The sequence below is a fragment of the Periplaneta americana genome, chromosome 13 (genome assembly GCF_040183065.1).
Source record: "Periplaneta americana isolate PAMFEO1 chromosome 13, P.americana_PAMFEO1_priV1, whole genome shotgun sequence".
NCBI lineage: Eukaryota > Metazoa > Arthropoda > Insecta > Blattodea > Blattidae > Periplaneta > Periplaneta americana.
This window is the reverse complement of record NC_091129.1, coordinates 42,392,947-42,407,687: the sequence shown is the minus strand read 5'-3', so window position 1 is coordinate 42,407,687 and position 14,741 is coordinate 42,392,947. Positions and strand designations below refer to the sequence as shown.

At 37.5% G+C, this 14,741-nt stretch overlaps 1 protein-coding gene across 1 annotated transcript in view; it reads right to left on the bottom strand.

Moving 5' to 3' along the window:
- The window catches only part of LOC138711823 (uncharacterized), a 90,908-nt gene that overhangs the window by 44,747 nt on the left and 31,420 nt on the right, over positions 1-14,741 (bottom strand). Inside the window, exon 6 of the mRNA XM_069843081.1 lies at positions 2,761-2,805. Coding sequence (XP_069699182.1) covers positions 2,761-2,805 — 45 coding nt within the window. The remainder of the gene's footprint in view (positions 1-2,760; positions 2,806-14,741) is intronic.

Here is a 14,741-nt window from a genome sequence, read left to right as displayed (position 1 = left end):
CACACTACATTTAGGTCAGAGAGTACAAGCTACAGCAATATTATTCTAATAATTCTGTGATCTTTGGTTTGTTCTTCTTTGGTTACAAGGCATCCATCATCATAAAATGACAGTCGACACGAATAGCTGTTAGAGGGGCGGCCATTTTTTCTCTATATACAACGCTTAAACAAGGGGTTTCGTGTATATAAGTACTGCAAAGCAATTCCCATTGTATAGTTACAGCCTGTTTATACGTCCATAGCTTATTCACGGTTTATTAGTAACGTTTTCTGTCCCAACTCTGCATAAGTCTCGTATAAAAACTATACACGGTTTATTAGTAAGACTGTTAGAATAATATTGCTGTAGCTTGTACTCTTTGACCAAAATGTAGTGTGGTAATCGATTAGAGCCAGTTGTACTATCGATATTTAACACACCACACTAGAGCGCTCTACCGGATGCAGTAGATAACCTCAGATATTCTATTACCTTTCGTAACGAAGTAATGACGAAACTATGACGTAGCTGTGTAACAGTTATACTGTTATACACGACGTATGTAGTGATTATTAGTAAGGAATTTACACACGACTTATAAACGAGCTACTCATTGTATAAGTATAAGACAGTTAAACGTCTGTATATAGAATTTTTATTAGTAAGACTGTTAATTTTTTCCATTGTTTTGATGTGTTTCGAGGTTAAATCCACAGCGACCTGCCGCGGAAATAGTCAATACTGATGTAATATCGATTGTCACATTTCAGGAATCGAACGAGATTTAGTCGATAGGTGACGAAAAAGAGCTACAACGTAATAAAATGATGACGAAATTATGACGTATACTGCATAACACTGATATAGTAAAACCCCAGTTATACTGCGTTTATTGGTAAGAAAAGTATGCGTGGCTTATGCAAGTCTTGTTCTATGTACAACTGTACCATTGTTTAACACATAAATAACCAACTTTTATTAGTAAGACTGTCACAGTCTACATATGAGCACGTGACGAAGCTAAGACATGGTTAGAGAGGAGAACTAGCAGACAGATCTTCAGTTAACCAGCGATGTGGAGATATCCAGCAGTAACAGTGGATGCAACCAGCCAGAGTGGCATCTACACAGTGCGTCCTCAACAGGTGTAGTAGTCAGCTATGGCACTGACAACTACACAACACGGGGAATGCAGAAACCAAGCAAAACTCGAGCAGCTGACAACAGATTTCTTGTCTGTGTAAGACAGAGAGTTCGCTGGGATATTTATGTGATAGTTACTTGGCCTATTGGTCAATGTGCAGCAGCGGCCATGGACGGTTGTGTGCACAATCTTCCCTAGGCCAGGCAGATTCCAGTCAGGGATTGGTCCTCTTGAGGCAACCCTTGGCCCTTAGGCAGGCTTCCTGCTAGAGAGAGACTCCACACAACACTGGTGCCTTCATACCTTTGGCATGACTAGGCACTGACAACAGAGTAACTGCCCAAAGGCGGGCCTTTGGGCTAATTTACTTTCCACCCTCCCCATTTCTCCTACTATTGCCTGGCCCTTCTTAGGGCTATGCTTACCTTTCGTCCAGCCCTTATCAGGACCTAGCCAATAAGCGAACACATTGGCAGTACCCAACGGGCTCTACAGCACTTGCTATAGTAGCTAACCATGCTAGTCTTTGGTGACTAGTTGGGTATAACTGCTAGGCTTCTACCCTTAGTGTGAGAGGGGCCTAGCAGGCACGTGCACATGAACAGTGTGCTGCTTAGGGACCCCCCCCCCCCATATAGGAATCGACCTCCAAAGGCCGAGGACCCCAAGGTCATTAGACCCATTAAGTTGGACGCGTGCTGCAGTTGCTTGTATGCACCAAACAAGTGGAGCCCACCACCTCCTACCTGTGAGCCCCCTCACAACCCGCCTCCAATATTCCTCTCCCCAAGCAGTGCGGCACGCATTTGACGAGTCAATAGGAATGCCATCAAATCCAGTGCCTGTTGCTGAGATCCTAGCACTGCGACTCCCCAGAACCTTCTGATTCCCTCCAGACTGACGTGGAAGTTTCCCAAACTTTTCTTAGTATTCACACTGAGAAAGGATTAGTGCAGGGAGACAAAGTATCACAATAGAAAATGTCTATCCTAACAAAATGGCATTTGAAGGAATTTTAATAATAGACAAACATTTAACAGACAACGGGTCATAGCCACTAAAATTATTGTGAACGATGATGATGACCAAGATGACAATGGTGATTATCGGTGAGATATCCTATTAAGATGGAATTTTCAATGTAGTCTTGAAACATATCTTGATTGTGGCAGCACATTTAAAATTTTTTACTGGATGTACTATGTATGGTGCGTTTGAATATTAGGCATAAGAAAAATTCTTTCTTCTAATCTTTATTTTTATATTTGAGAACAATGAGATATTTTATGAGTTCTCCTGGAACATGGCTTTTCATTCAAAAAATCAAATAACTCATGCTCAAACAACAAATTTTTAAAGAGAATTTGCCAATGAATGATTATGAACTAAGGAAGGTGTATAAAAGGAGACAAAAACTCATAGCAACTTTTGTATGGATATAGCAAAATAAGAGTTCTTAAAGTAAGGTATATAATCCGAAACTGATATAAACACCTCTGTTATAAAAAAGTAAATCTATTTTCAAAAATATTTTTCAATGATTGTTTTTCATATGAAAAGTCAGTCATATAACTATTATGGACAGTCTGTAATCAATATACACTATGATCTATGAATACTGAATAATTACTTACAGAAGCCCACTGCTGAACCTGGTAGCAGATGTCGTTGCCATTGTCCTATAAAACAAAAACAGTAATAATTATACAGAAAAGATATCACTGGACTAAATATCTCATATTCTTCTTAATCTTCTTATAATAGGGTATATTAAGCTTCAGTAGCCTGGTTAGTATGAGGAAGGAGTGTACATTTAGCATTCACCATGGAGATAAAGTCTGCATTCAGTAAAAAAAAAAAAAAAGGAGATTTAATGTGGTTAATATGTGGAGAATGTATGAGTATTAAGAAAAACAGTAATCAGAGACATTAAGTGGAAAGGATCCAATCCAAATTACAGCCCTTCTGTTCCCTCATCCTGTAAATCCAGAAAATTTGCCACTATAGTTGCAGCTGGAAATAATTGACTTTTCACATACTACACTATTCAAAAACAAGTAAAATCACTAGTACTTCCGTAGCTTTAACAGTTCTTTAAACCCTGAACAGAATCCGAAGTTTCGTAAATTTGCTGTGCAATTATTGATTTTCAGTACCACATACATACATGAAACATTTTTTTTTTTTAATTGAAGAAACTAACTAAGTCAAGATTAATGGTCAATTTGTCCGATGATAACATGTGTGCTATGCTTAGACTCGTTTCATCAAGTAACATTTTACCAGATTGGTGCGAGGCAGAAATCAAAGAATAGATTCTGGTGAAACTTTATCTTAACCCTTCAGTACTCGCGTGGATTACAATAGTAATCCATTGATATTTAATCCTGTATTACGTCACCACCTGCAGCACTGCGTAGTTGAGCGTCAATGCAATTTCTTGTCACAGTCTAAGTGAGGCATTACTGGTGTTCAGACGTATTTGTCGCAACGCTTTGCAAAGTTATACGGAGTTTTATCAAGTGATACACAATTTTTCCGAGTGGTTACCATTGTAATCCACGCGAGTACTGACGTATATGGTTTTGAGTGATACAATGCAGTAACTTTATGAAAAAAATGTGTGATATCGTTCCATCCTCTTTGTAGTTGGCTGCAATGGGTACGGAAAATACAAGCAATATTTGCAAGTGGCTAGATGAACACCTGGATGATGGTATTGAAAATGAAAGTGATGATGAAAGCAACAGAGATCTTTTGAATGAAGTTCACGATTCTAATTCAGAACAAGACAATGAGGAGGAGGATGATGATGATGATAATGGTGATGATGATGAAAGACTAATGTCTATAAATGACGGAAACTGCTATACGGGCAGAGACAACACGACAATTTGGCAGAAAGAACCAGTAGCTCAATGAGAGAGAAGATGAGCACAAACTATAGTAATTCATTTACCAGGCCCTAAAAGAGCTGCAAAAAATGCGCGGACACATACAGAGTGTTTTGACTGCTTTACTGATCAGACAATAATCAATGTAATACTAAGGTGTACTAATATTTATATTGAAAAAGTGAAGCTTAATTACGGACGTGACAGAGATTGCAAATTGACAAATGATGTTGAAATTCGAGCACTCTTGGGTATTTCGTATCTTGCTGGCGCTTTGAAATCGGGAAGACTGAACGTAAAATGGCACAGGTATAGAGTCAATTTACCTGACTATGACCTACAATAGATTCCAATTTTTGTTACGATGTCTACGCTTTGATAACATTCATGACAGGCAGGAAAGGAAAGAAATTGATAAACTGGCTGCTGTACATGAAGTGTTGGAGTTATTTGTTCAGAAGTCACAAAGGTGCTACATTCCAAGCGAATATGTAACTATAGACGAGCAGTTGGTTGCATTGGGAGGACGATGTCCCATGAAAGTGTATATACCTACTAAATCAGCAAAATATGGGATCAAAATTTTTGCTATGGTGGATGGGAAAACATATTACACTCATAACTTGGAAATTTATGCTGGTATTCAACCACATGGTCCATTTCACCAAAGTACCAGTGCACATGCAGTGGTGAAGAGGTTGGTTCATCCCATCGAAGAACAGGAAGAAATGTGACCACCGATAACTGGTTCACGAGCATACCTCTGTGTTTCGATCTTCTAGAAAATGACAAAATTACACTTGTAGGAACCTTGGAAAAAAACAAAAGAGAAATCCCTCCCCATTTCACAACTAGTCAAGACAGGCAAGTTAACAGTACATTGTTTGGATTCAATGAAAGCTGCACAATTATTTCGTATGTACCAAAGAAAAACAAAACAGTGTTAGCATTATCAACCATGCATTATGATAAGGCAATGTATAGGGAAACGGGAGGAAGCCAGAAGCCTGAAATAATATCATTCTATAATAGAACTAAATGTGCTGTAGATGTCCTGGACCAGTTATGCTCAGCCTAAGATGTAAGCAGAAATTCACGACACTGACCTCTGACTATTTTCTTTGACTTACTAAACATAGGAGTGTCAATGCTCTTGTTGTTTATTCTGCAAACAAACAAACAAAAAATTCTACGGAAAAACTTCCTAAAACCCTTGCTCTGGACCTAATGAAGCCGCTAATTTTCGAGCGTATCACCCAACAGACAATTTCAAGAGAAATAAAGAGAAGAGGAGAGCAACTTTTAGCATTCCACAAACAAGTCAAGAAGAAGGAACACAGCCAGAAGGTACTGGTAGGTGCTACATGTGTGGTAGAACAAAAAACAAGAGCACAAGACAATCTTGTTTCCAGTGCTTGAAGAGAATTTGTCCTACTCATTCAGATGTAATTAGTTTGAACTGTGTAGAAGAAATGCATAGATATACTCAGATAATTGAATCAGATGTAGATTAGACTCACGTGTGTAAAGTGTGAACAGTAAACATAAAAATGAAAATGCATCAATATCCTTCTTACAATACACATAAACTTCTGTAAAATATTACAAGTGAAGTGAGAATGATTGTTACATCCCTGAAATTTTTCATTGCTACACCCCTGAGTGAGGTATTTAGTTATCTAATATGACGTAACAAAGGTCAGCAGTAGTGAACTTGCGTTTCTGCAGAAGAGATTACATCAAGACTTCAGGTGACCTTCAAACAGCGAGTGAGCAACAATGCTAGATATCCTACATAATTATGATGATAGTGAACTAACTCATAACTATGGTGGAACAATAAATTATGACTCAAAGACACGTCCAGTGTGGAAATATTATGCAAACATGTCACTTGAATGCAATTTGTATATTATATTTTTAATTATTATTTATATTTAATACTTCCGTTATGCGTAACATATCCATTCTCATTACTGTAATAACTGAAAACAATATATTTCTTAACATTTAAATCTAATTGCAATGTTTAAACCTTGTCTGTAAACAAAAACAAATGTGGATTACCATTGTAATCCAGGTGAGTACTGGTGTTACGAAATTTAACGCGAGTAACGAATTGTTAAATGGTCTATTTTGGGTAGCAATATTACTGTTACAATTACAATGGTGCATTTTTAGAAGTTCTGTAGGTGTACGGGATTATTATGTTTTTGATTTTGTAATGTAACATGCAACACTGTTCAATATTCAAACTGATGCTGTACAGCAGTCATCGGTACTCATGATGACATCACTGGACGCAAGCCGCAACACATATAACGTAATATCAATATGACTGACTACACAATAATGATTTATAGCTGGACAAATTATGTTTTATCTCATCTTAATTTTTACTGTGCCACAACAATCTAGGAAAATACGTCAGAATTTGCCACTTAATCAACTAGAAAAGTTTCGTCTGTTAGTCACAATCATTGTTTACATTTTGCAACTTATCATTCAGAAAACAATTGTTCGGAAATATACAGAATGTACAGCCAAACATAGGAGCTATGTACGATAGTGGCAGGCGACCTAAGATAGAACTACAGATATTTTTCTAGAGCATTTTAAATAAATCGAAGCTATGCAAATCTAGTCTTTCAGGTAAGGCTCCCTGTAAAGCAGATTTGAATAATTTCAAGGGAAAAATTGTTCCGGGACCTCTGGTTGAACGTACCAGCGCTCTGCCAACTGAGCTACCCGGGAACTCCACCCGACACCGTCTCAACTTTTCCCTTTATATCCACACAACTCGCGTGGGCTGACAAAATGCCAGAGACCCACATCGAGTGCACACAATCTTTGTGTGACTTGGAATTGTGGTTTTCTGTTAACGTACACAGTGACGTATATATTATGCAAATCTAGCCTTTCAGGTAAGGCTCCCTGTAAAGCGGATTTGAATAATTTCAAGGGAAAAATTGTTCTGGGGCGGGGTATCGATCCCGGGATCTCTGGTTGGAGACACCATCGCTCTTACCAACTGAGCTACCCGGGAACTCCACCCAACACCGTCTCAACTCTTGCATAATATATACGTCACTGTGTACGTTAACAGAAAACCACAATTTCAAGTCACACAGAGATTGTGTACACTCGATGTGGGTCTCTGGCTTTTCGTCAGCCCACGCGAGTTGTGTGGATATAAAGGGAAAAGTTGAGACGGTGTCGGGTGGAATTCCCGGATAGCTCAGTTGGCAGAGCGCTGGTACGTTCAACCAGAGGTCCCGGGATCGATACCCGGCCCCGGAACAATTTTTCCCTTTAAATTATTCAAATCGAAGCTAGTCTGGTGTGTTACACAATGGCAACATTTCATGGTCTCACTTATTTCCAGCTCGCTTAAATAACACGTTAGTCCACCTAGTAGACTTTTTTAAAATCATATTTCGAGTCCCATGTGTTACTAGAGATACAAGTTGCTTTATGTTCAGATTAATTTCTTCTATATATTTTCTTTATACTTGGAATAACTTTCTCCTGTTGTATTTCCTTTAAGTGCAATGACATTGAACAAATATTCTTATACAGAGAGATCATTCGTAACTCCGCGGGTGAACATTACCGGTTCTACTGTATCAATCTTATATGTGTTTCCACCTGAAGCGAGAGAATAGACCACAGATTGATGTACCCTTGAATTATTTCTCGTTCAGCTAGTATTTCAATATCCCTTATCCTCCTCTGTATTGTCTGTGTGGATGTTAAAAACATCAGATTATTCAGGAGAAATTATGTTACCAACCTTATTGCAGGCATGTTTATAGCACTTTAATGATTTTGCTACTTCCAAAGCAATAACATAACTTGCATGGAGTTCCCTTTGACTCATATCTTGTTTCACCATATTCTAGTACCGGAACTGTTATTTGAATTTAACTTTTAGTTTTAATTGCTTCGCCCTGTCCAGCCTACGAAAAGGAAATTATCTTTATCCTTATTTTCTACCGTGCACATTTCCATTTAAAATTATATTAGAAAAGTTCACATTTACCTACAATTTCGTGATAATCATTATGACGTGTCATAATGTTGCTTGATTTTATTTTATTAGGCTGTATCAACATCTCAGGTTATTTAGCATTTGAATGAGATGAAGGTGACAATGCCGGTGAAATGAGTCTGGGGTCCAGCACCGGAAGTTACCCAGCATTTGCTCGTATTGGGTTGAGGGAAAACCCCGGAAAAAACCTCAACCAGGTAACTTGCCCCGACTGGGATTCGAACCCAGGCCACCTGGTTTCGTGGCCAGACGCGCTGACCGTTACTCCACAGATGTGGACATGTTGCTTGATGTTTGATTTATAAGTGCCTATTATAATTTTAGAACACAAGAGGCGTCTACATTGTCACAATGTGCACAACAAATACTGTTCCTCCCATTCTTCCTTAAACACACGTTTCCAAACAGACGTTGAAAGTTTTGAGAAAGAAGCAACCTAAAATCTAAGCAGGTAACCCGCCACTGATAGATGACTATGTACTGGAGTTGGAGGGGAGTTGAATGGAAGGGAGGCAGTGGAGCAAAGACAGTTTACTGCGCTGCTCCTGCGACATCACTCTTGCTAGCAATCACGATTATATTTTGCCGATCTCTGCTGTACAGAGTGCCTCATATAAAAGGTTGCACATAAGTTTCTCTTCATTTCATTTTTTTTTTTGTATTGATTCTTGACGAAACTTCTGATATTACAATGAAATAATATGAAATGCCATCAACATTTCGGCATTGTCTAAAGATGGAAATGTAAAACTGAGGAACGGTTTCTTGCAATTTTCGGACATGAGTTCCGATCGATCTGCCAATTGTTTCTTTTACCATCCTATTGAGGTAATACACAATTTTGGCTGCGAGTGAAATTTAATTGCCCAAACTTACGATGGTGCCTTAGTCATGGCAGGGCAACATAGGAGTTTCCAACCACAGATTCGTGAGAAATGTGATGCTGCCACATTTATGCACTGTTAAGCACAGTGGCGCACTCACGAGGGGGGGGGGAGGGTAAGGGGTCTCAATTAAGGTGACCATATTCCTCAGAGTCGAAGCTGGGACCAAATACGTAAGTACCGCAATTCCCCTCTCCCTAGATAATTCTGCGAATCAGATACAAAAAAAAAAAAATGTATATATATATATATATATATATACATGTGGTCGTAACAGCTTCCTGCTTCCTCTGTGCTTCTTCAGGTACAGGGGCATCAACTTATGAGCCATGAAAATGCGAATGATCTTATGACTTGTAAAGCTGATTGAACAATGTCATATTAAATTGTTAAATGCAGGATGATATTTATAATTTGGCATATCTAACATACTAGGAATTTTACTATTGACTCACTTTTGTAATTGAATACATTGTTAAGTCATGACACGAGTTTTGTTACCCATTGCTTAACCTAATGCTAACTCTGCCTACAATCATAACTATTCACTAGTGTTGAAAGGTAAGCAATTACATTTACAACCTCAACTCACTGGTCATTTCATTTTACTTGGGAAAACCGGAACATACAAGCACCCTGGCCGAACCAGGCAGGGACAAAGGGACATGGCTCTGAAAACCGAAAATGTCCCAGCCAAATTGGGAAGTCTGGTCACCTTGGCCCAAGCCCTCCAAGAATCAGATTTTTATTGCATATTTCCAGTAAAATGGAAAGAATTTTTCATTCTCAAACTAAGTTCCCATACTTTCATTTTTGCATGTGATTTGAGTGATGTCTTAGTGATATTTATAATTTAGAATTTTTTTACTGTTGTGCGCTATATATTCTGACTGAAAGTACCTGCAACGCTGCTCCTGACACTAGCACGAGAACATGGCAGCAGCCGCGTTGTACCCTTGACCTCTTACATATTCTGTGTTGATATTACACTCTTCGCACATTCAATTGGTTGTGCTAAACTTTCACCTTTTACATTCTCCAGAGGCATAAATTATTGTTGTTGTTTTCTAATGCCAGGCGTTTGACAATAAAGTCATTTGCCCTCTTGCACTCCAATATTTTTCAAAGACATTATCATGACCAGCCACTGAAGCACAGATTTTTAGGTGTTCCGAATCCATTTCTTGGTTTGAGTTGTACAATGGGCAGTTAGGGGACTGATATATTCCAATTCTATGCAGGTGTTTGGCCAAACAATCATGGCCTGTTGCCAATCTAAATGCAGCTACAGACGATTTTCGTGGTAAATCGGGAATTAACTGTGGATTTTGATGCAGAGAGTTCCATTTTTTCCCTTGGGATTGAGTTATCAAATTTTGTTTGTTGAAGTCTAAGTATGTAGATTTAATAAATCTCTTCACAGAGTAATACGTAGATTTAGTAACAGGTCTAAGAGGCATAAATTGTAAAATGTCTCATATATATATATATATATATATATATATATAATGTACCCTTTCAAGCCATCATATTTTATGTAGCATACACAAAGAGAAAATTGTTCAACAAAAGACACATCACTAGTCTCATCTGAAATAACTGACAAGGGACACCTTTGTATGTATGTATGTATGTATGTATGTATGTATGTATGTATGTATGTATGTATGTATGTATTATTCACACTGCAATGGGTATACATCCGGTGGCAGTGGTAACTAATTACACTCAATAATGACAATAATAAACTTATTAATTAAAAATACAGTTAATAATAATAATAATAATAATAATAATAATAATAATAATAATAATAATAATAGGGAATATCCTAAATTAAATGAAGCACGATCACTTAAAATAACATTTAAAATAAATCTAATTTGTATCTTAAATCTAAGTTCGAACTAAACCCCACGAGTATGAAATGTTCATATCTACACAAGTACCTTTCAGCACTACACTCATTTCGCTGTCAACTCACTCACTGCACTGGAACTACGACACATTTCACTGATTCTATCCTGATTTCACTAACACTTCAAAAACATTTCACTGTTCAAATACTTTGCACTGCCACTATAAACTATAAAGCTTCCCTGACAGGAACACGTTTCACTGACACAACACACTTCACTGATACAACATAATTCTTCACTGATACAACACTTCAATAACAAAATATCATTTACATCCTTTACATACTGTGTATAATTACTGTCTATTAGTAAAGTCCTTAAGCCTTTTACGTTTTTGGTTGTTGGTAAAGCCTTTAGTAAGTCTGCAGGTAAAGCATTCCAGTCCCTGATAGTACGATCGAGAAAAGAAAACTTTCCAGTGTCCATCCTCTGTCTTCTTTCCCTCAATTTATATGAGTGGTCATTCCTTGAACGATCGAAACCACACGAAACCATGCTTAGAATAACAATCTATCATAAACAAAACAGTGGTGTGTGTCATTTCCATGCAAAACATTGCATTCTACCTCAAGTGACATTTTAATAGAAAGAAACCAAGTAACAAGATATCAATACCATAGGGGGGAAATTATACGTAATTCAATGACGTCAGTGTATCATTACATTTTCAATCAACAGTGCCAAAAACTCTCTGCTTAAAGTACTTATAATACCGCAAAACACACATATACAGCAGTACCACACAGTTGATAGTGCTTATATTAGTCCTCAAAGTGTAGAACAGGATTTTAATGAAGTGGTTAAAACAAAGTGGAAGAGAACAATGTGCACACCTCACAAAGGCCACGTTATCACATTTCAAATCACTTTCGCAGACCAATATCAAAAGCCACACTAATTACATTTTCAAATGATGATGTTGGTATGTCAATGTCATAACCTGGCTTTCGCCAAGCATATTGCAACATAGGCTTATACGTAGGTGCAGCAAATTGATTGCAAATCACAGAGTGAAGTTTCATGATGAAATAACGATCATGTATCTTCACTTATGGTTTGGCACATTGTAGTCTTACAAAATCAGCAATCCTTCTGATATAGAGCTTATATTGCCGAAAGAAGTAAACATCAAGGGGTTGGCAGTATTTTGTTGTTTTCGGTGGCAATATCTTCAGCATAACATCTTTGTTTGGAAAACTTGCATCTAGAAGGGTACGAGCTGTATGACCTGACCAGGAATCACACAACAATAGCTCTATTTACTTGTTACATGTTCGCCAAAGACTGAAGTTAGAAAACGTTTCATGTGTTCTTTAGTCATTTTTCCACTTTTGCTTGCCTCCACATGAATGTTTCGCGGGCAGATTGTTTCAAGTTTCTTTGAAATATTTGGGCCGAAATGCCTTGCATCTCTTGAAAACAGATGTACAACTTGTTTGCTAGTCTGCCTGTCATTGATAAAGCCACATCAATTGTGTAGCTGTGGGTAGAGCTACGTACAGACTGCAACACACTAGCTGTAGTTTTCTCTCCTCTGTAGGACAGTGTTGATGCTGAAGACATTTCATACTGGAATTGACTCTGGTCACTGTTCCAAACATTACCTTTCTCAACACCCTCCTCTCTTATAAACATGTTCACTTCCTCCACAAACTGTTGTGCCTTCTGACGCATACTATTATCGTCTTCTATGTCCTTACGTGTGACAAATGTAGTAATATGCCTGGATGAAATGCCATATTCACGCTTGAGATGGTCGATAAAGGAATTGGAAGCTTTGAAATTGTCCAAGCCAACCATTTTAGCCGCTTCCAGCGTCCACATCTGCAGATGCCAATACTGAACTGTAGATCCATACCTCCTTGCACTATCAAGTTGCGATATTACATGCTGTTTTATAGTTTGTAATTGCGACAGTCTGTTTCCTTTGAAACGAGCTCCTGCTCACCATTTGTTAGACACATAATATAGAATTAATGAGCAATTTGATTTACTTTTAATGCACTTATAGCGCTTCATTAGTTTGCTATAGGAATTGAAGCCACGATTGTAATAGTCTTCAAAAATGTTCTCTAGTACGCTGATATCAATATCTTCTAATACACTGGACCTCGACTATTTGGGTGGAGAGAGTTTGTACTCACTTTGACTTGACTGTTCCTGTTGCTCTGGAGATGAATGTCATGTACTGCTTGAACAGCCACCTTCAGGTTCAGGTTTCTCTTCTCCTTCAAAATTAATATATCTATCCAGCATAATGTCATGTATTTCTGTGTCATCCCCATTATATTTCTGAATTATGTTATATAATATATCCGCGAACTCCATACCCTCGGCTCCGATGACATTTCCACATTCAGCAAATCGCAACTTTGTCCTTAATATATGGACCACATTCGTAGGATTAATTATCTTCATGATATCACTGCACTGTACACAGTTTACACAGTAACCCACTTGCGAACACTCCAAGAGACAAAAACGTACTGCAGCGATACCATTCACGCAACTGGAGCACTGGTTAGTGCAGCTTCAATATACCACCATCTAATGGTGCTAACAGACAAGTGCGGAGTTTTGCATGGAAATGACACACACCACTTTTTTGTTTATGATCGATTGTTATTCTAAGCATGTTTTTGTGCGGTTCCAATCATTCGAGGTCAAAGGTGTCCCTTGTGAGAAACATCTTGCACTGTTCACATCTGAAACTATTTTTCTTTCAATTACTGAATTACATGAATTTCGATAGTTTGTATGCGAAAACAGGGTGTCTTGTGTGCAAAATGTACGATAATTTCATGCAAAGACTATGTTCAGTAGCCAAAAGATTGTATGATTTGGTTTTGAATATTCCAACTTACATCAGTAGCATTTCTATCACAACTCGAAAAATAGTTTAACTCACTGTCTCCTGCATTTATTGGAGCTCTTAGAATAACTATAACATTTCCTTCATTCTCTACTGGAGTTTAGTTATATCAAACTCACCATGGTCCCTATGACCATGTAACCATCGTCCACATAGTATGAATGTTTCCATCATTAGCTTGAGTTTTTTTCCTATTTTCCAAAACCTGAGTTCTCTTTCCATCAGCAATACTTAAATCAATAGATAATTTTCTTTCCAGACATTATATCTATAAAGTTACCTGCTTTCAATATGGCAGTGATATTATACTGTGGCTATGAGGGTGCAAGAACGTTTTGATTTTGTACTTTAAATATATGTGACTTTCTGCATGACCCAATTGTTTAAAGTTTGACATACTCTAAAAAGAGATTTAAGTAATGGACTTTAGAACAACTACGAGAAGATCTAAACATTTTCAATAGGCTCATATTATTCCATAGCATATATTTGTGTTTGCAGATTGAAAATATTTGTAACAAATGAAATTAACATTTAAACTAAATTTAGCTTATGTGCTAACATTACAAGTACAGTACCTATATTATCTGAAGCCCTCCACAAAACCAAATCCTGGGTATGCAACTGGTTAAGCACACAAATTTAATATCTTTCTCTACCAGTCTGCATCTTTCATTCAGAAAGTAAAGTTATTTTTCTATCTTGCCATGTTTTGGAACTTTTCTTTTTCAAAATCAACACCAAAACCTTTACAATTGAGATAAAGAAGAAAATTCCATCTGTTCCAGCAACTAGATGACAATATCAAAGTCGTCCTGTAGAAACTGTTCACTTATGAAAAGATGGAATTAAATATCTTGTTAATTCTATTGTTGAAAACTGACAGAAATGGAATCAAGATACTATTTCTTCAGCTCATGGTTGTGTTAGTCTTCAAAATGATTCCGACTTCAATTTACTGTTGGAAACCTTTTTCTCGATATTTCTGCACTTAG